Source organism: Protomyctophum parallelum, assembly GCF_964188405.1.
Source record: "Protomyctophum parallelum genome assembly, chromosome: 21".
Taxonomy (NCBI): domain Eukaryota; kingdom Metazoa; phylum Chordata; class Actinopteri; order Myctophiformes; family Myctophidae; genus Protomyctophum; species Protomyctophum parallelum.
In genome coordinates, this window is record NC_139713.1 from 4221421 (window position 1) to 4247439 (window position 26019).

Genomic DNA, 26019 nt, shown 5'->3' on the forward strand with positions numbered 1-26019 from the left:
GACAGTCTATAGTCTTTTGAGTATCTGAAATGTTTTACTTTTTTAATAGTCTATAGGTTTGTTAGCCTCGGAAACCCAGACGTTTTTATTTCCAGGGAGAGAGAAAAAAGTCTGGGACCGAGTCCACTTCAATTCCGCATACAGTAGGCTAGCACAGACGTCCATCACTCTCTGCTGATTTCTGATCGTCTGCACCTTTGTTAAATTGACACACACACGCACACATGTACACACACACACACACACTCCTCTCTCTCTCTCTCTGTCGCTCTAATTAATTAGTCTCATGTCATTTTTGTTCGACTAAATCAACTGTAGATACAGTCGACTAAAATCTCATGATATTTAGTCGACTAAAACTAGACTAACACTAAAACATTCCAGGTGACTAAAATTTGACTGAAACTAAATGAAAACTATTGAAGAGACTATTATGACTAAAACTAAAATGTGGTATTGCAGCGCTGGAGCCAATTCTGCTCCGTTGACTATCATTGTGCACGTTCATGATGACGTGTGAACGCCGTTTCACACGTGAACGCTGTTTCACACGTGAACGCTGTTTCATACGTGAACGCTGTTTCATACGTGAACGCTGTTTCACACGTGAACGCTGTTTCACACGTGAACGCTGTTTCACACGTGAACGCTGTTTCACACGTGAACGCCGTTTCATACGTGAACGCTGTTTCACACGTGAACGCCGTTTCATACGTGAACGCCGTTTCATACGTGAACGCTGTTTCATACGTGAACGCTGTTTCATACGTGAACGCTGTTTCACACGTGAACGCTGTTTCACACGTGAACGCTGTTTCACACGTGAACGCCGTTTCATACGTGAACGCTGTTTCATACGTGAACGCTGTTTCATACGTGAACGCTGTTTCACACGTGAACGCTGTTTCACACGTGAACGCTGTTTCACACGTGAACGCTGTTTCACACGTGAACGCCGTTTCATACGTGAACGCCGTTTCATACGTGAACGCGTGCAACGATAGTCAGCGGCACAGCGCGTTCACGATTTGGCCCAATCCATCCCAGAATGCACTCTGTTTCCTATACACGGAAGGAGGTATAGTGAAATCGCCTCATGCGCTTTTGAGCAACTTAAAGGACAACTTTCGTTTTTTTCAACCAAGGTTCATGTTTTAGAGAAACTAAAAGGTGAGTTAATTTTCTTTCATTTGCTGCTTTCTTTCGTTTTGTGGATTTTAGCAGTTTTTGACAGGGGGGCGGGGGGGGGGCATTCGAGCATGGGGCTAAATATGTGTTTTTTTACAAAATATTATGGAGATTTATTCCTAATAAACCCCAAGAAATTACATCTGGCCACAAAAGATCACAGGATCTACTGAATGTGACAAACTGACATATTCAGCCTACACACACAGTATAAGCCTTCCCCCAGTAGGCTACCTTCACATTCAGTAGATCCTGTGATCTTCTGTGGCCAGATGTAATTTCCTGGGGTTTATTAGGACTATAGTAAATAATAAATAAATAAATCACCATCAGATTTGGTAAAAAAAATACATATTTAGCCCCATGCTCGAATGCCCCCGCCCCCCTGTCAAAAAGAGCTAAAATCCCTAAAACGAAAGAAAGCAGCAAAGAAAATTAACACTCACCTTTTAGTTTCTCTAATAACAACCTAAAACATGAACCTTGTTTGAAAAAAACTAAAGTTGTCCTTTAATGCAAGTGGATGGAGGAGAAATCCGGTGCCGTCTCTATTCATGTATAATATATACTCTTAAAGGACAACTTTAGTTTTTTTCAACCAAGGTTCATGTTTTAGGTTGTTATTAGATAAAGTAAAAGATGAGTGTTAATCTTTTTCCATTTGCTGCTTTCTTTCGTTTTAGGGAATTTAGCTGTTTTTGACAGGGGGGCGGGGGCATTCGAGCATGGGTCTAAATATGTATTTTTTAACACAATTTTATGGTGATTTATTTTTTTATGGTTTACTATAGTCCTAATAAACGTCAGGAAATTACATCTGGCCACAGAAAATCACAGGATCTACTGAATGTGAAGGTAGCCTACTGGGGGAAGGCTTATACTGTGTGTATAGGCTCAATATGTCAGTTTGTCACATTCAATAGATCCTGTGATCTTTTGTGGCCAGATGTAATTTCCTGGCGTTTATTAGGACTATAGTAAACCATAAAAAAATAAATCACCATAAAATTGTGTTAAAAAACACATATTTAGCCCCATGCTCGAATGCCCCCGCCCCCCTGTCAAAAACTGCTAAAATCCCTAAAACGAAAGAAAGCAGCAAATGAAAAGAAATGAACACTCACCTTTTACTTTCTCTAATAACAACCTAAAACATGAACCTTGGTTGAAAAAAACAAAAGTTGTCCTTTAAGGTCACAACTTTGAATTCAGGACGAATGTTGTGGTGTGGTCGCAGTGACCTCTGACCTCTCCAAAGCCGCCCTTCCCCAGTAGGCGGTAGTGTCTGAAGGTCCGCTTGGTGATTGGATGCCTGGAAGACAAACATGTCACATGTTTAATGGTGATTGGTTGCCTGGAAGCTAGCCTCGGTCCCAGGCTTACTTATCTGCGAAAAGAAAAGCCTGCTCACAACGTAAGGCAGAGAAGCATAAAGTAAAGCCTGGTCACAACGTAAGGCAGAGAAGCATAAAGTAAAGCCTGGTCACAACGTAAGGCAGAGAAGCATAAAGTAAAGCCTGGTCACAACGTAAGACAGAGAAGCATAAAGTAAAGCCTGGTCACAACGTAAGGCAGAGAAGCATAAAGTAAAGCCTGGTCACAACGTAAGGCAGAGAAGCATAAAGTAAAGCCTGGGTGCCTGGAAGCTAGGAACATTAGGAAGGAAAGGTCTTTTCAGCGTAGGTCTTGTGCCCAGGGTGCCTGGAAGCTAGGAACATTAGGAAGGAAAGGTAACTTAATAATAAGTTAATAATAAATGTAACTTAATCACAATTTTACATGAATGGATTAGCGACTAACAATACATTATCGACATGCAACCTGCATATCTCTCTCTCTCTCTCTCTCACACGCACACATACAGCGAGCATACAGCGAGCGTATACACGTGCACAGACAGACAGACAGATAGTACTGACCTCTCTACCATCTTCCATTGTAGAAAGCGATCAAAGAACATGCTCTCCTGGTACTGATGGAACGGAGATCCACACAGGTGTGCATGAAGCTTCCTAACACGCACACACACACACACACACACACACGTTACTGAATGTGTCATTACACACATGGATACATACATACACACTAGAGCTGGGATACCCGACCGAAACCCGACGGGTCCCGTCGGTACCCGACAGGTCGGGCTAGGGTAAGGCTCATTATCATAATTGGTCGTCGGGCTTCGGTTCGGGCAACCATGCTGTTGATATATAGAAAATAAAGTGTAAATATGAATAAAAACGATCCGACTAGTCTGTCTCTCTGTGTGTTTCCTGGTTAACCAGGACGCATGGTGCACTTTAGAGTAGCCTTTATATTTAGGTGGTGCAGCGTGACAATGCTCTGTCTGCATGCAGCAGCACCACTTGCAAGTTGCAACAACGCAAGCTTGCAACGCACATGCTGCAAGCAGCAGCAGCAGCAGCGAACGTAGCCCCATGTGAAATTGTGAACCTCAGTCACTACGCTAATTCTGTAGGTCTGAAGCTACAGAATGATGGTAGGGATCCGAGGCTACATTATATGGGGCGCAGCTGGAAGAACCACTGAAGAGAGGAGGACGGCGTTAGCCTCGGTTGAACTCACCCACGGCGGATATGCGATCCTCCTCCTCCATGACAACATGTAAACCGCCATTTTTGGATTAATATAAATAGTTTGATTTATTAGATGTTGAACAGTGAAGAGTTGAGTAGTTACTTGATCCTGCCCATGGACCATGGCAAATTAGGCTACCAATAATCGCCTCCCGCTGGCGCGGATTGTTTGATTGAATAGCAGTTTGCAACTTTGCACGAACAAGCTGTGTGGATTAAATATTGCCAATGCAGAGTTGCCGTCAAATCAATCATCAATGCTGGTATAAAACTGCAGGAGTGTGTGTGTGTGTGTGTGTGTGTGTGTGTGTGTGTGTGTGTGTGTGTGTGTGTGTGTGTGTGTGTGTGTGTGTGTGTGTGTGTGTGTGTGTGTGTGTGTGTGTGTGTGTGTGTGTGTGTGTGTGTAATAATGACGGTGTGTATGCAGCTGACTGCGCACAGTGCTGTGCAGTGTGCTTTGTAGTGTGCACGGCGTGTTATACTATAGCTATTTATTAATCAACGTAGTAGGCTAGGCTATATAAAACGGACCCCTTTCATGGTAATTTACAAGACACATAGTGTGGCATAATATGTCTAAAGGTAACAGCCAGGCAAGCTGTATGCTGTCAGTGGAATTATTAAAGTGCCTTCCTCAACAACAAAAAAGTGTCTGGTATCGGGCACGGGCCAGGCGCATATATTAATAATTAAGGTGGGGCTCGTTTCGGTTTGGACACAAAGCTGTCGGTGACGGGTTCGGTTCGGGTAGTATAAAGTCGGCCCGATCCCACCTCTAATACACACACACGCACGCGCACTGACACACGCAAACGCACATACTCAGTGCACATACATGCACGCAAACATTACTCAAATTTGACATGCTGCGTTGGACCTGTAAATCTGAATGAACTTTCCCCAAACTTTGCAAAGATCATTTTTTTTATATAGCCATTGGAACAAAATTCCAAAAGAACAGATTGATATTTTGTTGTTAACCCATTTTGGGGCGGGAACCCGTTTTGGTGTTAGCATTACGTTATGCTTTAGCTATTTAAAAATAGCAGATCTACAAGCTCATAGCGCGACACCGAGTGGCGCGCTACGAGCTTGTATAGGTCTGCTATTTTTGAAGAATCGTGAAAAGTGACGAAAGGTTTTGAGAACGACTGACATAGAAAAACATCGCTTTTTCAAGAAAACAGTCAGGATTTAGAAGACATGTGTTAAATATCTTGCATTGAATTTTGATGCACCATGCTAACATACTAACACCATAGTAACATGCTAACGCACATGTTCACGGCGCGCGACAACTTACTGTCTGCATCGTTCAAACACGTCCCCACACGGATCCTCCTCCAGACTCTGCCTGCAGCTCTGTTGACAGTCCTGGAGCATCTCAACGCACTGTTGAGACTGAGAAATATATGAGAAATATATCACTATACACCTCCACGCACTGTTGAGACTGAGAAATATATGAGAAATATATCACTATACACCTCCACGCACTGTTGAGACTGAGAAATATATCACTACACCTCCATGCACTGTTCAGACTGAGAAATATATCACTACACCTCCATGCACTGTTCAGACTGAGAAATATATGAGAAATATATGACTATACACCTCCACGCACTGTTCAGACTGAGAAATATATCACTAAATATATCACTATAGACCTCCATGCACTGTTTAGACTGAGAAATATATCACTATACACCTCCACGCACTGTTTAGACTGAGAAATATATCACTATACACCTCCATGCACTGTTTAGACTGAGAAATATATGAGAAATATATGACTATACACCTCCACACACTGTTCAGACTGAGAAATATATCACTAAATATATCACTATAGACCTCCATGCACTGTTTAGACTGAGAAATATATCACTAAATATATCACTATACACCTCCATGCACTGTTTAGACTGAGAAATATATCACTATACACCTCCATGCACTGTTTAGACTGAGAAATATATCACTAAACACCTCCACGCACTGTTCAGACTGAGAAATATATCACTATACATATACATATATTTGTACTTTTACTCCACTACAATTCTTTTAAAACTTTAGTTACTTTGGTGATTTTTATACATTAACCATTTCAACCCTATACATTTCGGCCACTTGAAAATAGCAGATCTACAAGCTCAAGCTTGTAGATCTGCTATTTTCAATAGATGTTGTACATTAAACTTAAACTTTTGAACATTCAGCAATATGAGTACATTTTTTATGCCCATATACTTTTGTACTTAATTTACTCAAGCACATTTTCAAGTCCGTACTTTTACTTTGTAACGATCTAAATTGCAGTATTGGTATACTTTTACTTAAGTAAAACAATTGAGTACTTTTCCCACCACTGCATATAAACCATGTACAATAAATATAATATGCCATACAGTACATTGTATACACCAGGGGGTGCCCAAAAGCTAGATTGCGATCTACCAGTAGATATGGCTGTGCAGGTAGACTGTCCACTCTGGTCCATAGCCTTCTACCATTCTGCCCTGGCCTGCAGTATAAGGCTATGGCACTTTCGCTTTTAAATTGTGGCGCGCTACGAGCTTGTAGGTCTGCTATTTTAGAAAAAAATCAAAGAACGACTGACATAGAAACATCGCTTTTTCAGAAAACTGTCAGGATGTAGAAGACTTTTTTTTAATCTGATCTCAGGTCGGAATTTGGGTTAAAACATTTTTCAACATGGAAACAAAAGATTGTGACGGGGCCTGACCTGACTTCTGAGAAACGCTTGGACGATATGCATGCCGTCGTCCCTCCTCTCATTGTCTGGCTTGGTGTCAAAGTTTTCCTGATGAAGCCATAATTAGAAACATTAAACACAATAATATGTATTGGCAGCAAATGTCTATTTTGCGTGTGGAACTATAGTGGCCCTCTGGAGTGAGTGTGGAAACTATAGTGGCCCTCTGGAGTGAGTGTGGAACTATAGTGGCCCTCTGGAGTGAGTGTGGAACTATAGTGGCCCTCTGGAGTGAGTGTGGAAACTATAGTGGCCCTCTGGAGTGAGTGTGGAACTATAGTGGCCCTCTGGAGTGAGTGTGGAAACTATAGTGGCCCTCTGGAGTGAGTGTGGAACTATAGTGGCCCTCTGGAGTGAGTGTGGAACTATAGTGGCCCTCTGGAGTGAGTGTGGAACTATAGTGGCCCTCTGGAGTGAGTGTGGAACTATAGTGGCCCTCTGGAGTGAGTGTGGAACTATAGTGGCCCTCTCCATCGTCAAAGTTTCCCACCCCTGGTCTTATAGTGTTTCAGGTGAGCGCGTACCAGTGCCTCCAGCAGGCCGATGCAGTTGCGTAGATCCGGTCTGCTACGACAGAACTGATAGAAGAGGTCCTTGCCGATGGCCTGCTTCACACACAGGCTGTAGTAGTTCCGCTCTGTCGGAGAACACAGCGTCAAACGTCAGGCCCATGGCCAACATGTCCATATCATTCAGAAAACACAGTGTGCTGACCATATAAGGAGTTCCTCCCTGTCCCCAGTGAGCCCCTGGGGTCAACCCCCCCCCCCCCCCCCCCCCCTAGTTTCAGTTTTGGTGGCGGGTGGCAAAGCCTTCATCCAATCAGGATGAGAGGGGCCTTCTTCCAATTATGATCGAGTGGGGGCGGGCCTTGGTGCACATGCTGTTGACCTGTTGCACCATCTGTCTGTTTAAACTCTAGACGGGCCTGCCCCAAAGTTATTAGTAAGTAAGTTATTAGCCGGCCAAAACTACGACTTCTTAACCCATTCTGACAGGGCACCCATTTTGGTGTCAGCATCATGTTATGCTTTAGCTATTGAAAAATAGCAGACCTACAAGCTCGTATCGCGCCACCGAGTGGCGCGATACGAGCTTGTAGGTCTGCTATTTTTGAAAAATCTAAGACACTTTTAGAATCTGATCTCAGGTCAGAATGGGTTAATAATGAAACTGTCAGGATGTAATAGACATTTTTAGAATCTGATCTCAGGTCAGAATGGGATAATAGGCCCGAAGATTTTGATTTTGATTTTTCTTCCCCCCCCATGCCAAAGCGCCAGCGCTCGCCCAGCAGTCTGCCGTCACCCAGGCGGATATGTTGATCTGACCCCCCCCCCCCCCCCCCCCCCCCCATTCCAATAAAGAGGTTAAAGGGACATTTCACCACTGGAAGACAAGACACTACAGTCACTCAATGTTAATAGTATTCGTAGTAGATAACAGCAGCACAATTTGAAATTTGCACCCTATATGGCCAGAAGAATAATGAAGTCTGTGTGTTTGACTAAAGGTTTGACTGTCTACTGTATATCATGATACTGTATTTGATTTTGTCATATCGTTGTAAGAACCACAATGGAAGTCCCAAGGGCTTTTTTATTTGATTTTTATCCCACGATTTTGTAACCCATTTTTCACCCCTGTGTCAATCATCTAATGTGATCCTGGGCTCTACACACCCTCCACCAACCTAGTCCCCATATATGGGGGACAAGGGGAGAGCAACCTAGTCCCTATATATGGGGGACAAGGGGAGACCAACCTAGTCCCCATATATGGGGGACAAGGGGAGAGCAACCTAGTCCCCATATATGGGGGACAAGGGGAGAGCAACCTAGTCCCCATATATGGGGGACAAGGGGAGAGCAACCTAGTCCCCATATATGGGGGACAAGGGGAGACCAACCTAGTCCCCATATATGGGGGACAAGGGGAGACCAACCTAGTCCCCATATATGGGGGACAAGGGGAGAGCAACGGACTTGAACTCATGCTTCCTTCATGCCTGAGTGTCCAAGTTGCTCCTTTACACCTGACAGGGGGGAGTTTCCCTGGTTGGACGTATAGCGCGTGGAAGGAACACGTTATTCCAACCAGTTCCTTTCCCCTCCAGGGCTTTTTGTGGGGGGGGGGGGTTTGCACTATTGTACAGATGTATTTCTGTACTTTTTGTAATAAGCATGCACGCACTCAGGCAGGCAGGCAGGCAGGCAGGCAGGCAGGCAGGCAGGCAGGCAGGCAGGCAGACAGACAGACAGACAGACAGACAGACAGACAGACAGACAGGTTAAATAAAACAGAAGATGAAATAAACACACAATAGGGAACACACCTATATTCATAGCTAGCTCCGTACACTGGCTGATATGTGGGAAGCGTAGCATCTCCTTCCAATGCCAGCTCCGGCCTTTGGATCCTCCACCTGCAGAAACGACAAAATAACATCTCACCACTACTACTATTTACTTTAATATATATATATATATATATATATATATATATATATATATATATATATATATATATATATATACATCTACATCAGGGGTGGGCAACTGGCGGCCCGGGGGCCACACGCGGCCCCCACCTTCACTTAATGTGGCCCTCAGGGTTAATGTCAGAATACTGATTATAATATTGGTTTCAGCTGTTTACAATTCCACAACATGCAAAACATGACCCGCTTTAATTACTTCAGTCTAAATTAGTAGCTCAATGCTTCAACACACGTATAATTAAAGGCATTTGAAATGACATAAAAATTTACGTTTTCAGGATTCCAATTAAAAAAATAGCAAAAAAAATAATTCAAGATTTCAATTCGAATGTAGTAAAAAAAATAGCCGATCTACAAGCACAAAACGTGTCGCAGCGCGACGCGTTTTGAGCTTGTGGATCGGCTATTTTTTCGACGACAGTATAATGTATGGCCCTGAGTGTGGAAATACAGTGGCCCTCTCCATCGTCAAAGTTGCCCACCCCTGCTCTACATATTATACAGAGACTCAGGACAAGATTATTTAGGCTTCATTTTTTTATTGCACGGCTCGTTGTGCCGCTTGGCTTCGTCAGGTGCTTTGCATATACTGTACATACAGTACATACCTGCATTCATGTATTGTATGCAAAGCACCTGACGATGCCACACGGCAAAACGCGTCGTGCAAATATAAAAATGAAGCATGAATAATCTTGTCCTGACTGTGTCTCTGGAGTGTGCGGCAGTCCCTTCCTTTCCCTGGGGAAGTTCTCTTTGGCCTGCATATCAAGGTCAAGTTTATTTGTCCCCAAACTGGGCACTTCGTTTCACAGCAGATAATAAAAGCTCTCCGAGACATTACAAACAGTACAACAACATACAGGACAACAGACATACGTATACATTATCACAAGATGTTACATTAAAGGTTTTATGACATTCATTTTCATTTATTATTATTATTATTATTATTATTTTTCAATTGCACCCAAAAAACCTGAACTTTGAACATTCAGTGGATTTTCTGTCATCTGAAGTTTTCTTTGGGGTTTGGAAGCCTTTTGAGCTACAATGAAAACAGGCAAAACAGTGAAAACAGTGACTTTTTTTTCTGCTGGCAAATCCCATTGACATATATGGGATTTGCAGGATATTACATCACAAACTGCCGGCAAATCAGAGCACCTGTTTGAGCCAGAAAACCCCAGATCACAGAGAATCTACTGAATGTTAAAAGTTCATGTTTTTTGGGTGCAATTGAGATTAGAAAACCTAAAAAAAAATAAGAACAATTCCAAAACTTTTTTTTAAAGGTATATTCAGTGATTTCACTCAAAAAACCTTAGGTTTCGTTTTTGGCTGTGGGACCCAGCCTTTCGTCCAATCAGGATAGAGAGTCAAAAACGAAACCTAAGGTTTTTTGACCCCCAGGGGTTAACTGGGGACAGGGAGGAACTCCTTATATGGCCAGCACACTCTATAGTAGGGAGGATTATCACAACAAAACAAAGAAATAAGTGATATTTGAATTAAGTGAAATCACTGAATATACCTTTAAATGTCACAATCCCTTTAAATATAAAGTGCAGCCAGGGCTAAACTGTAACTACATCTATACCTCCTCCTGCCTCCCTTGTCGATGGCTCAGATGGAGGTACAGTATAGGTATGAATGACGATTTGTACCTGTTTGTTTTTTGTAACAGGAGGTCTTTAACCATTGGCCGGATGGCAGGAATTCATGTTCCCGGTATAGGGGGGGTGAGAGCTGTCTGCTCTAATAAATAGATGATGCTTTTTTTTTTTTAGCACCTGCTCATCATACAAATAACTCAGGCCGCTGAATGTGATACACACACAGACCCACAGAGACACACACGCTGCACGCGCACATTAGCCCATTCTGACCTGAGATCAGATTCATACGAGGTTTCCGCCGGACACACACTGGTCTGATGAACCCATTCTGACCTAAGATCAGATTCTAAAAATGTCAGTCGCTCTTCGATTTTTCAAAAATAGCAGACCTACAAGCTCATATCGCGCCACTCGGTGGCGCGATATGAGCTTGTAGATCTGCTATTTTTAAATAGCTAAAGCATAACATGATGCCGACACCAACATGGGTGCCCGGTCAGAATGGGCTAACACTAGACTGTTTCCTAAACACTTGTGTAGGATTAGGTGTTGTTATCATTTCACACCTCTCTGTCCTTGCGGTTCTACAGTCAAAAAGGCTGAATAAATTGCTGATTGAGGCTTTTTCTTTTTTAATATACTTTTTTATCCCACGATTTTGTAACCCATTTTTCACCCCTTGTGTCAATAATGTGATCCTGGGCTCTACACACCCTCCACCAACCTAGTCCCCCATATATGGGGGACAAGGGGAGAGCAACGGACTTGAACTCATGCTTCCTTCATGCCTGAGTGTCCAAGTTGCTCCTTTTACACCTGACAGGGGGGAGTTTCCCTGGTTGGTCGTAGCGCGTGGAAGGAACACGTTATTCCAACCAGTTCCTTTCCCCTCCCCTCAGGCGCCCCAGGCTGGCCAGGGGGAGGCAGTTTAGTGACCAGGATTACTGCATGTTTTTTTGTGAGGTTACCTACCCTAGGGGACACGGGGAGAACATGCAAACTCCACACAGAAAGGCCCTTTCGCCAACCCCGATGATTGAGGCTTTCCTTGAAATATCCAAGACCTTTATCAAAGATGCATCTGAACATGAACTCTATTGCCTGCAGTTCAATTCTAACACTTCATTCTAATACTAGTTTGACTACTTTAAATAATAACAGAAAATAGCCTTTAGTTGCACACGCATTGTAAGCTTGTAGATTAGATTAATCTTAATATAGATTGTACAATCTATTGTTGTGCAACATGCTTTCACATAGAAGACTTCTATGGAATCCAGATGACTGAAATCAACTTGAATCCATGCAAACGTCCCTTTTTGCGATATGAAGACGGACCAGAAAAGTCAAACCCGGTCACAAAGAGCACACTTAACCTCTTTACAACCTAGGAGGGCATCCATATTTCTGGCATGTTGTCATCATGGGAAAAACAATTCTCACTATTATTTCAAAGCTGTTGGTCGACAAATATAAGGGTTGCTAATTTAGTTGTCAAATATGCCTGTTGTGTCATCAATCATACACTATCACCTATAGCGTGCGTGTGTGTGTGTGTGTGTGTGTGTGTGTGTGTGTGTGTGTGTGTGTGTGTGTGTGTGTGTGTGTGTGTGTGTGTGTGTGTGTGTGTGTGTGTGTGTGTGTGTGTGTGTGTGTGTGTGTGTGTGTGTGTGTGTGTGTGTGTGTGTGTGTGTGTGTGTGTGTGTGTGTGTGTTTGGCCTGCCTATCTGGTTCCACATCCCAGTTGAGCCACGGCACTACAATGAGCTATATATAGAAGCCTGTGGGACTACATTGCTGTCAGCTTACTTATATAGGCCTCGCTCACATATGACAGGGTGCTGCTCTCTCGTTGTCTCTGGGGGAGAGGGAGGGGGAGCAGCTCTCAATACATTTCCAATGGGAGTGAGGAGGTGGTTTTGACGAGACAAAGCTTTGCTCCATGCATGGCTGTCTTCTGCCCTCCCTCCTCCCCTCGACATGGAGCAAGCAGGGAGCAATTGCTTGCCGCGTCAAAAAAAAAAAACCCACGCCCCCTTTCCCCCAGAGAGACACACACAGAAGACAGCTGTCTTTCCTATGTGACCGAGGCCTTTACACACACTTACGCTCACATGCGCACCAGGACACGCTGGAATGTAACTACGAGCAGTGGTGGAAAGCCGTGGTCCGGGGACCCCCAGGGGTCCACCAGGGGACCCCCAGGGGTCCACATTTGAGGGGGTTCCAGCCAGGTGGTCCCTGCAGCTAAATGTCATTCCATTATGTTGGTATTGGTAACCAAATGGACCCTCTTATACTTTAACTCTTGAGATAAAGTTTAATTTTAATTTGATTATTCTTGTTAAACAGATCGGCATCAGTTCATTTACAAGATAAGTCTGCACAATTCATAGAGAATTATAAAAGAATTGGTATATTTTTGATCAACGTTTTGCCAACAGCATTGAATTTATGTGGACACAATTTTGAATTCCGGACCTTTACTTTTTTTTTTACACATAGTAAAAATTGATACTTTTACTGTTAATAGTAAAACATGTCAGAACTGTTTGCACCTGCACTGACTATGAGTTACATTCATTGAAGTATAGACTATATACAGAGTATTCTTTTCATGAACCGCTGACACAAGCCAATAAGAGACTGGTCTATCATCTAATCAATAAGAGACTGGTCTATCATCTAATCAATAAGAGACTGGTCTATCATCTAATCAATAAGAGACTGGTCTATCATCTAATCAATAAGAGACTGGTCTATCATCTAATCAATAAGAGACTGGTCTATCATCTAATCAATAAGAGACTGGTCTATCATCTAATCAATAAGAGACTGGTCTATCATCTAATCAATAAGAGACTGGTCTATCATCTAATCAATAAGAGACTGGTCTATCATCTAATCAATAAGAGACTGGTCTATCATCTAATCAATAAGAGACTGGTCTATCATCTAATCAATAAGAGACTGGTCTATCATCTAATCAATAAGAGACTGGTCTATCATCTCGCACACATGACGCTTTCTACTGAATCTGTCAAGGTCAAAGTCACCCAGTATACGTTCTGTCACGCCGTCACAGCTCCCTTGTGAGAAAGGCAGTCTTAACCCATTTAGGCCTGACCTCGAAATTTCTAAAATGTCTTGGATTTGTGCCAAGTTTTCACGATTTCTTCCCCCAAAAATAGCAGACCTACAAGCTCGTAGCGCGCCACTCGGTGGCGCGCTACGAGCTTGTAGGTCTGCTATTTTTTCAATAGCTAAATTATAACATAATGTTTAACACACCAACACGCCATTTTGGACTGAGGCCAACATTTAAAAAAAGATATCTTCTAAGTCATGAACATTTTCTGAAAAACCTCATGTTTCTATATCAGTGGTGCTCAATAATTCATGTAATCGGCCGCCGACCCCCCATCTGAAAATATGTAGTTCCAGGGACCCCCACCCCCCGCCCCCCGCCCCAGAAGCAAAGATTTGAGTTAAAAACGTTTACTCTGAAAGAATATATATATATATTCAACAATGTGAAGCACATTTTCCAATAGCTAAAGCATGACACAATGTTTTCAACACCAAAACATGTTTGCATGCATTGAGGAGGAAATGCAGGAGAAAGTAGAGCTTATTGTATCACCAATCATTTCCTTATTCCTCTCCGGGTTACATTCCTGATCATACGATAATACAAAAATAATAATACAAATACACTGCACCTTGCAGTCTTGACCTATTATTTTTAATACACTAGTTGCACCTTGAAGTATTGACCTGATATATTCAATACACTTCACCTTGAAGTATTGACCTGATATATTCAATACACTGCACCTTGTAGTATTGACCTGTTATATTCAATACACTGCACCTTGAAGTATTGACCGGTTATATTTAATACACTGCACCTTGAAGTCTTGACCTGTTATATTGAATACACTGCACCTTGAAGTATTGACCTGATATATTCAATACACTGCATCTTGAAGTCTTGACCTGTTATATTTAATACACTGGACCTTGAAGTATTGACCTGTTATATTTAATACACTGGACCTTGAAGTATTGACCTGTTATATTTAATACACTGCATCTTGAAGTATTGACCGGTTATATTTAATACACTGCACCTTGAAGTATTGACCTGATATATTCAATACACTGCATCTTGAAGTATTGACCTGATATATTCAATACACTGCATCTTGAAGTCTTGACCTGTTATATTTAATACACTGGACCTTGAAGTATTGACCTGTTATATTTAATACACTGGACCTTGAAGTATTGACCTGTTATATTTAATACACTGGACCTTGAAGTATTGACCTGTTATATTTAATACACTGGACCTTGACGTCTTGACCTGTTATATTTAATACACTGGACCTTGACGTCTTGACCTGTTATATTTAATACACTGCACCTTGTAGTATTGACCTGTTATATTCAATACACTGGACTTTGAAGTATTGACCTGTTATATTTAATACACTGCATCTTGAAGTATTGACCTGTTATATGTAAGTGTACATTGAATAAGCTTTTTGCTTTTAACAGTGTCAGCTGACGAGAGGAACATTTAAAGTGTGACTGCAATTGTAAACAAAACAAAAACCATACAGTTTAGGATTTGTATCACACGTGGATAGTACTGTAGCAGTAGTGTTTTGTGTTCTCTGTTTAGCTACAATTTAACCAATCGTAAAGATCAGAACGAGGGGGGGAACAAAAGTCGTTCCAACCACTGTATGCCCTAGTTTTCAACTACCTACAGTGCACACATTCTTCAAATAAATCTTTAAAAAAAAAACACACATTGCGCCTATAGTGTTTAGTGACATGCAGGGTTAAGGTGGTTAAAGGCATTTAAGAATAAGTCAAGTCAAGTGAGCGAAAGCATTAAACAAAAAAACAAAAAAAAATCTATATTGTTTTGCATTACACATTAAATAGTATGTTAAAATAAATAAATAGAGGTTTGTTCTTTACCTTCCCTGGCTCTGATAAGAACACTATTTGCTACCATGTTGTCAATCTCCATGAGTCCACGCGGATGCTGCGGAGATCGCTGTTTACTCACAACAAATGAATGAAGTGTACGCGTGTGTGTGTGTCTCTGTGTGTGTGTGTGTCTGTGTGTGTGTGAGAGAGAGAGAGAGACAGAGCGAGGGTGTACCGTACACACCTTGAGCAAGAGAAGGAGGCGGGACCACATTTAGGAGCAGCTGTGATGATCATCCGGTCTGTCTGAATGAATGCTATAGCTGTCACCTGTCAGGTATGTCAATCAATCACGTTGAAGGTATAGAGAGTACAGTATACATACAGTACATATACACATGCATGGTTTTCCCATCAGGACACCCCCCCTCATCTAGACTGAGTGGCAGAACATTGAGCAGCATTATGTGTGAGTGTTGGAGTTTGGAAGCGCTCGTTGGAAATCACTCAACCGTCCTGCCGTACCACCTGTTCCTGAATGTCACATGATGCAGGAGGCAGCGACACGTTCCAAACTCTGACACATAGGAAAAATAATCAAATGCAGGGCTTTTTTTTTCTTGACGGAAAGTATAGCTCATAATGTTTCTATGGTGGATTTTTATGGAACGAAAACTTTGCAGATATAGAAAGAGGATAATTCAAGCTTTTCGTACAGCTGCAAATGTTGGTGAGTTTAACATTGTTTAATGCAATCAGACAGGACTTTTCTGTGTGGATGAACGGGGCTGTCAAAGGCCAGAAAGTAGTTTTTTGCCACTCAGTGGGCGTTCCCGCATAACTTCCAGGTACGATGATGTCATGCGCATACCCTCTATAGTTAAGAGGAAGTGATGTTTTAAGACCTGAGGCCGATTCTACAAAATGTCTTTCACCTCTCTCTCTCTCTCTCTCTCTCCCCCTCTCTCTTTCAGAAAAACCTGATGTTTCCGTATCCGTGGTTCTCAAACGATTACATGTGAAGGACCCCCCAAAATCATATGAATTTAGCCGCCGTCCCCCATCTGAAAATATCTTGTTCCAGTGACCTCCCAGAAGCAAAGATTTGAGTTAAAAACGTTCGCTCTGAAAGAATGTATATTCAAAGAGTTGTGCCACATTTTCATGATGTTTTATCAAAAACAGCAGACCTATACAAGCTCATAGCGCGGCACCGAGTGCCGCGCTATGAGCTTGTATAGGTCTGCTGTTTTTTCAATAGCTAAGGTATAACATAATGCTTAAAACACCAAAAGGGATTCCCGCACAGAATGGGTTAAGACCTGAGGCCCATTCTACGGATTCCTGCACGCTACCTCAGCAGTTCTCACACTTACGAGACAAAACTAAAAAAGGTTCAAAGTTCAAACATAGCAATTCAAAATGACGTGTCTAGTTCTTTTGGCGGCGGTGGCTTAAAGGGATAGTTCAGATTTTTTTAACTTAAGTTGTATGAAATACTTGCCATTAATATAGTGGTTGCAATTGATTGGTTAATTGATTGCCCCGAGTCCCGTGGTGGGAGTTCTGCTCTGGTTTTGGTGAAATATCAAGTAGTTCCGGTCATTTTGTGGGGGGTACTGGGGGCCACGCAGTAAAAAATAAATGAATCCACAAAACTAACGTCATTTGTATTGTTGACCTATTTCTAAAATATTAGTGCAACTTTCGTTCTTTTTTTACCCCTCTATCACACGGAACTATGTTTTTTGTGTCGATATCACTACGCCCAAAAAATAGTTCCATGTGATAGAGGGGTCAAAGTTCAACGAAAGTCATGCTAATATTTAAAAAAAAAGGTCAACAATACAAATTACGTTCGTTTTGTGGATTAATTTACTTTTACTGCGTGGCCCCCAGTGCCCCCCCACAAAATGACCGGAACTATTTAATTTTCACTAAAACCAGAGCAGAACTCCCACCACGGGACTCGGGCAATCAATTAACACAGTTGCAACCACTATATTAATGGCAAGTATTTCATACAACTTAAGTTTAAAAAAATCTGAACTATTCCTTTAAGGGGTAGAGTGGCCGGTTGCAGTTCCCAATTCGAACCCGGGCTCCCCCAGAGTTAGGTCACATTCTCACCTAATACTTCAGTAGACTCAGATCCGTATGGGCGGGGAAATGGAATTCTTGCATATTTAATTGGCTGGGGTTTGCCTTCACACTGTCATTCGCAGCAATTGGAAACGCAGCAGGGGGGACCTTTATCAATGTGTTCCGTTCATAAACTATAGCCTACACAGTGAAATCTATGGTGATAAAATTACACTCATAACGTGCATGTGTCGTGCCGTCTGGGACCCCCCCCCCCCCCCCCCTCTCTCTCTCTCTACGCACGCAGCCGCCACACACTGTTCTTTTGGGCATGGAGGCACAGCGCTGCATGAGCGCACTGATATAACTCCCCAGTCCCACACAGTGACAGCACTCCATGTTTACGGCACGCACAGACAGACAGACAGAATATTATGTAGGCTATAATACACTGCAGTGTTTTTATGTGTTTTCTTAAGCAATTGATTAATGTAGCCTACACGTCCTCATTTCGATCAGGGCTTCAGTCTCCTTATTCGACCACGTCTATCCACAGTAACGGGACATCTTTGCGCTGTGTAAAATATGCCTTAACCGTCTCCAACTGTGTTCAGCTCCTCACCCGCCACATTATGTTTGCTTCATTTCCTTTATTTACTGCAGATTGCATTCACACCTGCACCGAATCGTAGTCAAGTGTGATTCGAAGCGAAGCGAAACCCACGTTTTTGGGCGGAGTAAAATGCGGTTATTTGCTGCGCATTAGGATTCGAATGAGCCTTCACACCTGCCAAACGAAGCGCACTTTCTGACAATGCGCAGCAGGATTCGTTTTAATCGCAGCAAAGCTCTCTGGTATGAATGCGACCTTAGTGTCCAAGTGTCCTTTAGCGCAAGACACTGAACCCCTAATTGCTCCCAGTGTGCAGGTTGGTGCCTTGCATGGTTTCCGCCGCCATCAGTGTGTGAACGTGTGAATTTCTAATTGATTGATTGAAATGTGAAGTGCTCTCTGGTCTTTTCTCCGTTGTCTGCGTATGAGCGTAGCCACGCGCGACACGCTCTTTAACCATTATTGCATTACGACCATATACATTTACTGCTTCAAACTCAACAATGTAAAAAATGAATACATGTTTATATGTTTTTTTATATATATCACATAAAATCACGCCCGTGCAAAATGAGGCGTGCTCTTGTCATTGTACGTCAATTTATGTCAGTGGACATTTGACATTGCTACATATAAGGTACATTATTACCTTATTGGCCAATTTACGTCATATATAGCGGAATCATCAGCTCTGATCATCATACATCATCTCATATATGGTCGACCGTGGTCCAAGGAGTGCTTATATCTGTTGTTTTTGACAATGGGGGCACCCAGACGATGACCCGATGGCAACAGCCTGTACTCTGAGTCGAGTGGGTGGGCATAATCCTGGGGGGGGGGGGGGGGGGGGAGGCTCTGAGCCAGTTGCTGGTCACAGTTGTAATTGGCTAGTATAACCTTTTTCCTGCCGTTTACTTTCAGCCCTGTTATGGTTTCCATACCATCCCAGGCAGAGCCCAGGTTTTTACATACCATCCCAGGCAGAGCACAGGTTATTACATACCATCCCAGGCAGAGCCCAGGTTATTACATACCATCCCAGGCAGAGCCCAGGTTATTACATACCATCCCAGGCAGAGCCCAGCTAGAGTTTTAACTAGAACTAAGATGAGAGAACATATTACTCCAGTTTTGGCATCACTGCACTGGCTTCCGGTTGTTTATAGGATTGATTTTAAAATTATTTTACTTGTCTATAAAGCTCTCAATGGTCTCGCACCTCCGTACCTCCGTGACCTACCTAGATATGTCCCTAACCGCCCCCTCAGGTCCTCCAATGCTGGCCTACTTGAAGTGCCTAAAAGAATGTGCACAAAAAAATATGGTGAGGCAGCTTTTTGCTTCTACGGCCCAACAGCCTGGAATAAACTTCCATTCGAGCTCAGACACGCACCCTCTGTAGACATTTTTAAATCTCAACTCAAGACTCACCTCTTCACTCTTGCTTTTTAGTTGAGTTTTACTATGCACGTTCCTGCCCTGACTGATTGCTAACCTGACGCTGCCAGATCCAAGAAGCTTGCTACACAAATTAGTTTCACAGCTTATTGGGATCTGGGATCTCGGAAGCAAATTCGATGACGGGGCTGTTCCTTTTTTTCAAGATACTTGGTAGATGATTGGATGGGACCGTCTGTCTATCACCGTGTGGGCGTGCAAACACAACCAATCATATTGACGTGTCTATATAGCTTCACATCCGGTTTCGCACATATCCCGCCCTTAGCTCACGCTGATTGGTTAGATCGCGGAGCGGTTCGGTGTTAGCTGAACTCCCTGAGAGGTCCCAGATGGTTGTGGTGTTGGGGAACATGGTTACCCAATACCGCCCCCATCTGGCAAAGTCAGGTTAACTGATTGCTGCATGTGGTGTTTTTATTTGTTTTTATTTATTTTATGTTCTTATATTCAATTTTGTTCTTTGCCATCGTTCTATCATTTTAACTACTTGTGTTTTATTGTATTATATTTCTGTGTCCTGCCCTGTGAAGCACTTTGAGCTGCGTTTATGTATGAAAGGTGCTATACAAATAAAGTTTATTATTATTAATATTACTTGCGCAAGCAGAGCGCACAAGTACTAGTTTCGCCCAGGACGATATTCGATGCGTATGCGCCGTCCCAGCAAATGACGTAATGACTACTTGTGCCTGATACGGCAGTGGTGCCAGATTACATACATGTATACATAGGAGCATTACCTTTAATCCTCCAGATTACATACATGTATACATAGGAGCATTACCTTTAATCCTCCCACCACTAAAACATATCGTCATTACGTCACCATCGAAAACCAATTACACTCTGGCATTGGGTCCTTTAGTCCACATCTGAGAGAGAGAGAGAGAGAGAGAGGGGGGAGGAGAGAGAGAGGGAGGGAGGGAGAGAGAGGGAGGGAGAAAGAGAGAGGGGGGGAGGAGAGAGAGAGAGAGAGAGAGAGAGAGAGGAGGAGAGAGAGAGAGGGGGGGGAGGAGAGAGAGAGAGAGGGGGGAGGAGAGAGAGAGAGAGGGGGGGGAGGAGAGGTGAAACTACATTATGGTTTAAAGTTGTGTCATGCTACACAGACTGGAAAACCGACGTTTTGCCGCCATCTAGCGTTCGCCAGCAGACACTGCATGTGTCTGAAGATTATTATGGGTGCTGCAAGTCTATGAGTCCAAGGACCCCCAAATGAATGTCAGGGACCCCCATCTGAACACTATGGTGTACCAGGGACCCCCATCTGAACACTATGTTGTACCAGGGACCCCCATCTGAACACTATGTTGTACCAGGGACCCCCATCTGAACACTATGTTGTACCAGGGACCCCCATCTGAACACTATGTTGTACCAGGGACCCCCATCTGAACATTATGTTGTACCAGGGACCCCCATCTGAACACTATGTTGTACCAGGGACCCCCATCTGAACACTATGTTGTACCAGGGACCCCCATCTGAACACTATGTTGTACCAGGGACCCCCATCTGAACACTATGTTGTACCAGGGACCCCCATCTGAACACTATGTTGTACCAGGGACCCCCATCTGAACATTATGTTGTACCAGGGACCCCCATCTGAACACTATGTTGTACCAGGGACCCCCATCTGAACATTATGTTGTACCAGGGACCCCCATCTGAACACTATGTTGTACCAGGGACCCCCATCTGAACACTATGTTGTACCAGGGACCCCCATCTGAACACTATGTTGTACCAGGGACCCCCATCTGAACACTATGTTGTACCAGGGACCCCCATCTGAACACTATGTTGTACCAGGGACCCCCATCTGAACACTGGTTGTACCACCAGGGACCCCCATCTGGTCTGTCTGTCTGTCTGTTTATATATCTCTTCTTTTAGGGTTTATTTGAATCAATAAAACGTTTATCATTTAGCCATGATCATTTAATTTAAAAACGTTTTTGAGTGCATGCAGACTATTCCAAGATCCACCACTCGCCTCCCTGCATGTGTGTGTGCGTGTGCGTGCGTGCGTGTGTGTGTGTGCGTGTGTGTGTGTGTGTGTGTGTGTGTGTGTGTGTGTGCGCGTGTGCGTGTGCGTGTGTGTGTGTGTGTGTGTGTGTGTGCGTGCGTGCGGCTTGCTAACTCGACCTATCTTCAGGACTGCTTTCCCAGGTATGTCCCAAACCGCCTCCTTAGGTCCGCCACTGCTGGCCTGCTTGAAAAGCCACAAAAAAATGGCTCTGAAAAAATACGGCGAAGCAGCTTTCTCCTTCCACGGGCCGACGGCTTGGAATAAACTTCCAATCCACCTTAGACCGGCGCCCTCCCTAGATGTTTTTAAAACTCCGCTTAAGACCCACTTTTTTATTTTAGCATTTGGCTGAATCCTTTCATTTTAATCTCACTGTTTCACCTGTTTCTTTTGTCTTTTTATGCATTTTTTATGTCGTTTGGTGTTTTTTTTGCATTTTTTGTACTGATTATGCCTTGATTGTTATGTTGTTTGATATTTTTTTATACTTTGTTGTCTTGTAAAGCACTTTGCGCTGCACTCGTGTCATGAAAGGTGCTCTATAAATAAAGTTTATTATTATTATTAACTCGACCCAGGTGCGTGCGGCCAAGCCAATGATCCATTTCACTCTGACCGACCAATGACGGCCGGACTTTCACACGGACCCGGATCCAGTGGGCGGGGCTCAAGATTTAAATAGGAAGTAACAGACACAGGCACAGCAGCTGTTTGGGGCCATACGGCAGAAAGGTATGTTGGAAATGCTACAAACACGCGGTTTTATCTGCCTTTAACACTGTTGTTGTTTAAACATCAGTGTTTTATCAGCCTTTAACACTGTTATTGTTTAAACATTAGTGTTTTATCAGCCTTTAACACTGTTGTTGTTTAAACATCAGTGTTTTATCAGCCTTTAACACTGTTGTTGTTTAAACATCAGTGTTTTATCAGCCTTTAACACTGTTGTTGTTTAAACATCAGTGTTTTATCAGCCTTTAACACTGTTGTTGTTTAAACATCAGTGTTTTATCAGCCTTTAACACTGTTGTTGTTTAAACATCAGTGTTTTATCAGCCTTTAACACTGTTATTGTTTAAACATTAGTGTTTTATCAGCCTTTAACACTGTTATTGTTTAAACATCAGTGTTTTATTCATTTTAATTTAATTTTAATCTAATTTAATCTAATTTAATTTTAATCTAATTTAATTTTAATCTAATTTTAATCTAATCTAATTTAATTTAATTTAATTTTAATTAGCCTCCATTGGCATATCCGACACACCCCTACACTGGTTCCTCTCCGACCGTACTCAGTTCATTCAGCTAAAATCTTTCATATCCCACTCCTCTCCCCTCTCCTCTGGTGTTCCCCAGGGCTCTGTCCTTGGCCCCATATTATTCATAATATACCTCCTCCCACTTGGCTCAATATTCCGCAAACACAACATCAATTTCCACTGTTACGCGGACGACACCCAGCTCTATGTCTCCTCCACACCTACCTCCACCCTCCCACCACCCTCCCTCTGTGCATGTCTTCACGAAATCAAAGACTGGTTCACCTCATCCCTTCTCAAACTAAATGGCAATAAAACCGAGGTAACCCTCATTGGCATCAAATCCTCACTCACCAAGCAGCCCAGTTTTACACTCACCATTGACAACTCCTCGGTTTCCCCTTCCCCCCAGGTCAAGAGTCTGGGTGTCGTCCTCGACAGCACCCTATCTTTTCATACCCACATCAATAACACCATCCGGTCAGCCTACTTTCACCTCCACAACATCAACCGCCTCCGCCCTTCACTCACCCCCAACAACACTGCCATCCTAGTCCTTTCTCTGGTCATCTCCCGCCTCGACTACTGTAACTCTCTTCTCTTCGGTCTCCCCCACAAACTCCTCCATAAAATCCAACTGGTCCAGAACGCTGCAGCACACATCATCACCAAAACCCCTGCCATCTCCCACATCACCCCCGTTCTTCACCAACTCCACTGGCTACCCATCAAATACCGCATAGATTACAAGATCCTCCTCAACACATTCAATGCCATCCATAACCTCTCCCCCCCCATACCTTTCTGATCTCATCCATATCAACACTCCCACCCGGTCACTCAGGTCTGCCTCCTCCACCAACCTCACTGTTCCCCCAGCTCGTTTGTCCACCATGGGGGGTAGAGATTTCAGCCGCTCTGCCCCTCGCCTCTGGAACAGCCTTCCCCCCGACATTCGTAACATGGACTCACTCCCCACCTTCAAATCCCACCTCAAAACTCACCTTTTCAGACAAGCCTACTCCCACCTTGAGTAGAAGTCTGCTGCAGGCCTTTGTGTTTTTTAAACTTGCTGTATTTTAAACTTGCTTTATTGTATTGTATTTCTTTTCTGTTTTGTTAGGCGACCTTGAGTGACCTGAAAGGCGCCATATAAATAAAATGTATTATTCATCTAATTTAATTTTAATCTAATTTAATTTTAATCTAATTTAATCTAATTGAATTTGAATCTAATTGAATTTTAATCTAATCTAATTTAATTTAATTTAATTTAATTTAATTTAATTTAATTTTAATCTAATTTAATTTAATTTTAATCTAATTTAATTTAATTTTAATCTAATTTAATTTTAATCTAATTTAATCTAATTTAATTTTAATCTAATTTAATTTTAATCTAATTTAATTTAATCTAATTTAATTTAAATCTAATTTAATTTAATTTTAATCTAATTTAATTTAATTTTAATCTAATTTAATTTAATTTTAATCTAATTTAATTTAATTTTAATCTAATTTAATTTTGATCTAATTTAATTTTGATCTAATTTAATTTTAATTTAATTTAATTTTAATCTATTTTAATCTAATTTAATTTTAATCTAATTTAATTTTAATCTAATTTAATCTAATTTAATTTTAATCTATTTTAATTTTAATCTAATTTAATTTAATTTAATTTTAATCTATTTTAATTTTAATTTAATTGAATTTTAATCTAATTTAATCTAATTTAATTTTAATCTAATTTAATTTAATCTAATTTAATTTAATCTAATTTAATTTTAATCTAATTTAATCTAATTTAATTTTAATCTAATTTAATCTAATTTAATTTTAATCTAATTTAATTTAATTTTAATCTAATTTAATTTAATTTTAATCTAATTTAATTTAATTTTAATCTAATTTAATTTTGATCTAATTTAATTTTGATCTAATTTAATTTTAATTTAATTTAATTTTAATCTATTTTAATCTAATTTAATTTTAATCTAATTTAATTTTAATCTAATTTAATCTAATTTAATTTTAATCTATTTTAATTTTAATCTAATTTAATTTAATTTAATTTTAATCTATTTTAATTTTAATTTAATTGAATTTTAATCTAATTTAATCTAATTTAATTTTAATCTAATTTAATTTAATCTAATTTAATTTAATCTAATCTAATTTAATTTTAATCTAATTTAATCTAATTTAATTTTAATCTAATTTAATTTTAATCTAATTTAATCTAATTTAATTTTAATCTATTTTATTTTAATTTAAATCTAATTTAATTTAATCTAATTTAATTTTAATCTAATTTAATCTAATTTAATTTTAATCTAATTTAATTTTAATCTAATTTAATTTTAATCTAATTTAATTTTAATTTAATTTAATTTTAATCTAATTTAATTTTAATCTAATTTAATCTAATTTAATTTAATTTAATTTTAATCTAATTTTAATCTAATTTTAATCTAATTTAATTTTAATTTAATTTAATTTAATTTAATTTAATTTAATTTAATTTTAATCTAATTTAATCTAATTTAATTTTAATCTATTTTAATTTAAATCTAATTTTAATTTAAGCGAGAGCGAGAGAGAGAGAGCGAGAGAGCTAGAGCGAGAGAGCGAGAGCGAGAGAGAGCGAGAGAGCGAGAGCGAGAGAGCTCTCTCACTCTCGCTCTCTCGCTCCCCCAGCTCGTTTGTCCACCATGGGGGGTAGAGCTTTCAGCCGCTCTGCCCCTCGCCTCTGGAACAGCCTTCCCCCCGACATTCGTAACATGGACTCACTCCCCACCTTCAAATCCCACCTCAAAACTCACCTTTTCAGACAAGCCTACTCCCACCTTGAGTAGAAGTCTGCTGCAGGCCTTTGTGTTTTTTAAACTTGCTGTATTTTAAACTTGCTTTATTGTATTGTATTTATT

The 26019-nt window shown here is 41.2% G+C and overlaps 1 protein-coding gene across 1 annotated transcript in view; it reads right to left on the reverse strand.

Moving 5' to 3' along the window:
• LOC310878603 (G protein-coupled receptor kinase 5-like) overlaps positions 1-9688 on the reverse strand; it is a gene marked incomplete at both ends in the record, with an annotated part of 28741 nt that extends 19053 nt beyond the window's left edge. The window contains 8 exons of the mRNA XM_083792956.1: positions 2437-2500; positions 3108-3200; positions 5092-5171; positions 5406-5423; positions 6541-6618; positions 7095-7207; positions 8906-8995; positions 9679-9688. Of these exons, the coding sequence (XP_083649082.1) occupies positions 2437-2500; positions 3108-3200; positions 5092-5171; positions 5406-5423; positions 6541-6618; positions 7095-7207; positions 8906-8995; positions 9679-9688 (546 nt within the window). The remainder of the gene's footprint in view (positions 1-2436; positions 2501-3107; positions 3201-5091; positions 5172-5405; positions 5424-6540; positions 6619-7094; positions 7208-8905; positions 8996-9678) is intronic.
• Between the last annotated feature and the right edge of the window lie 16331 nt (positions 9689-26019).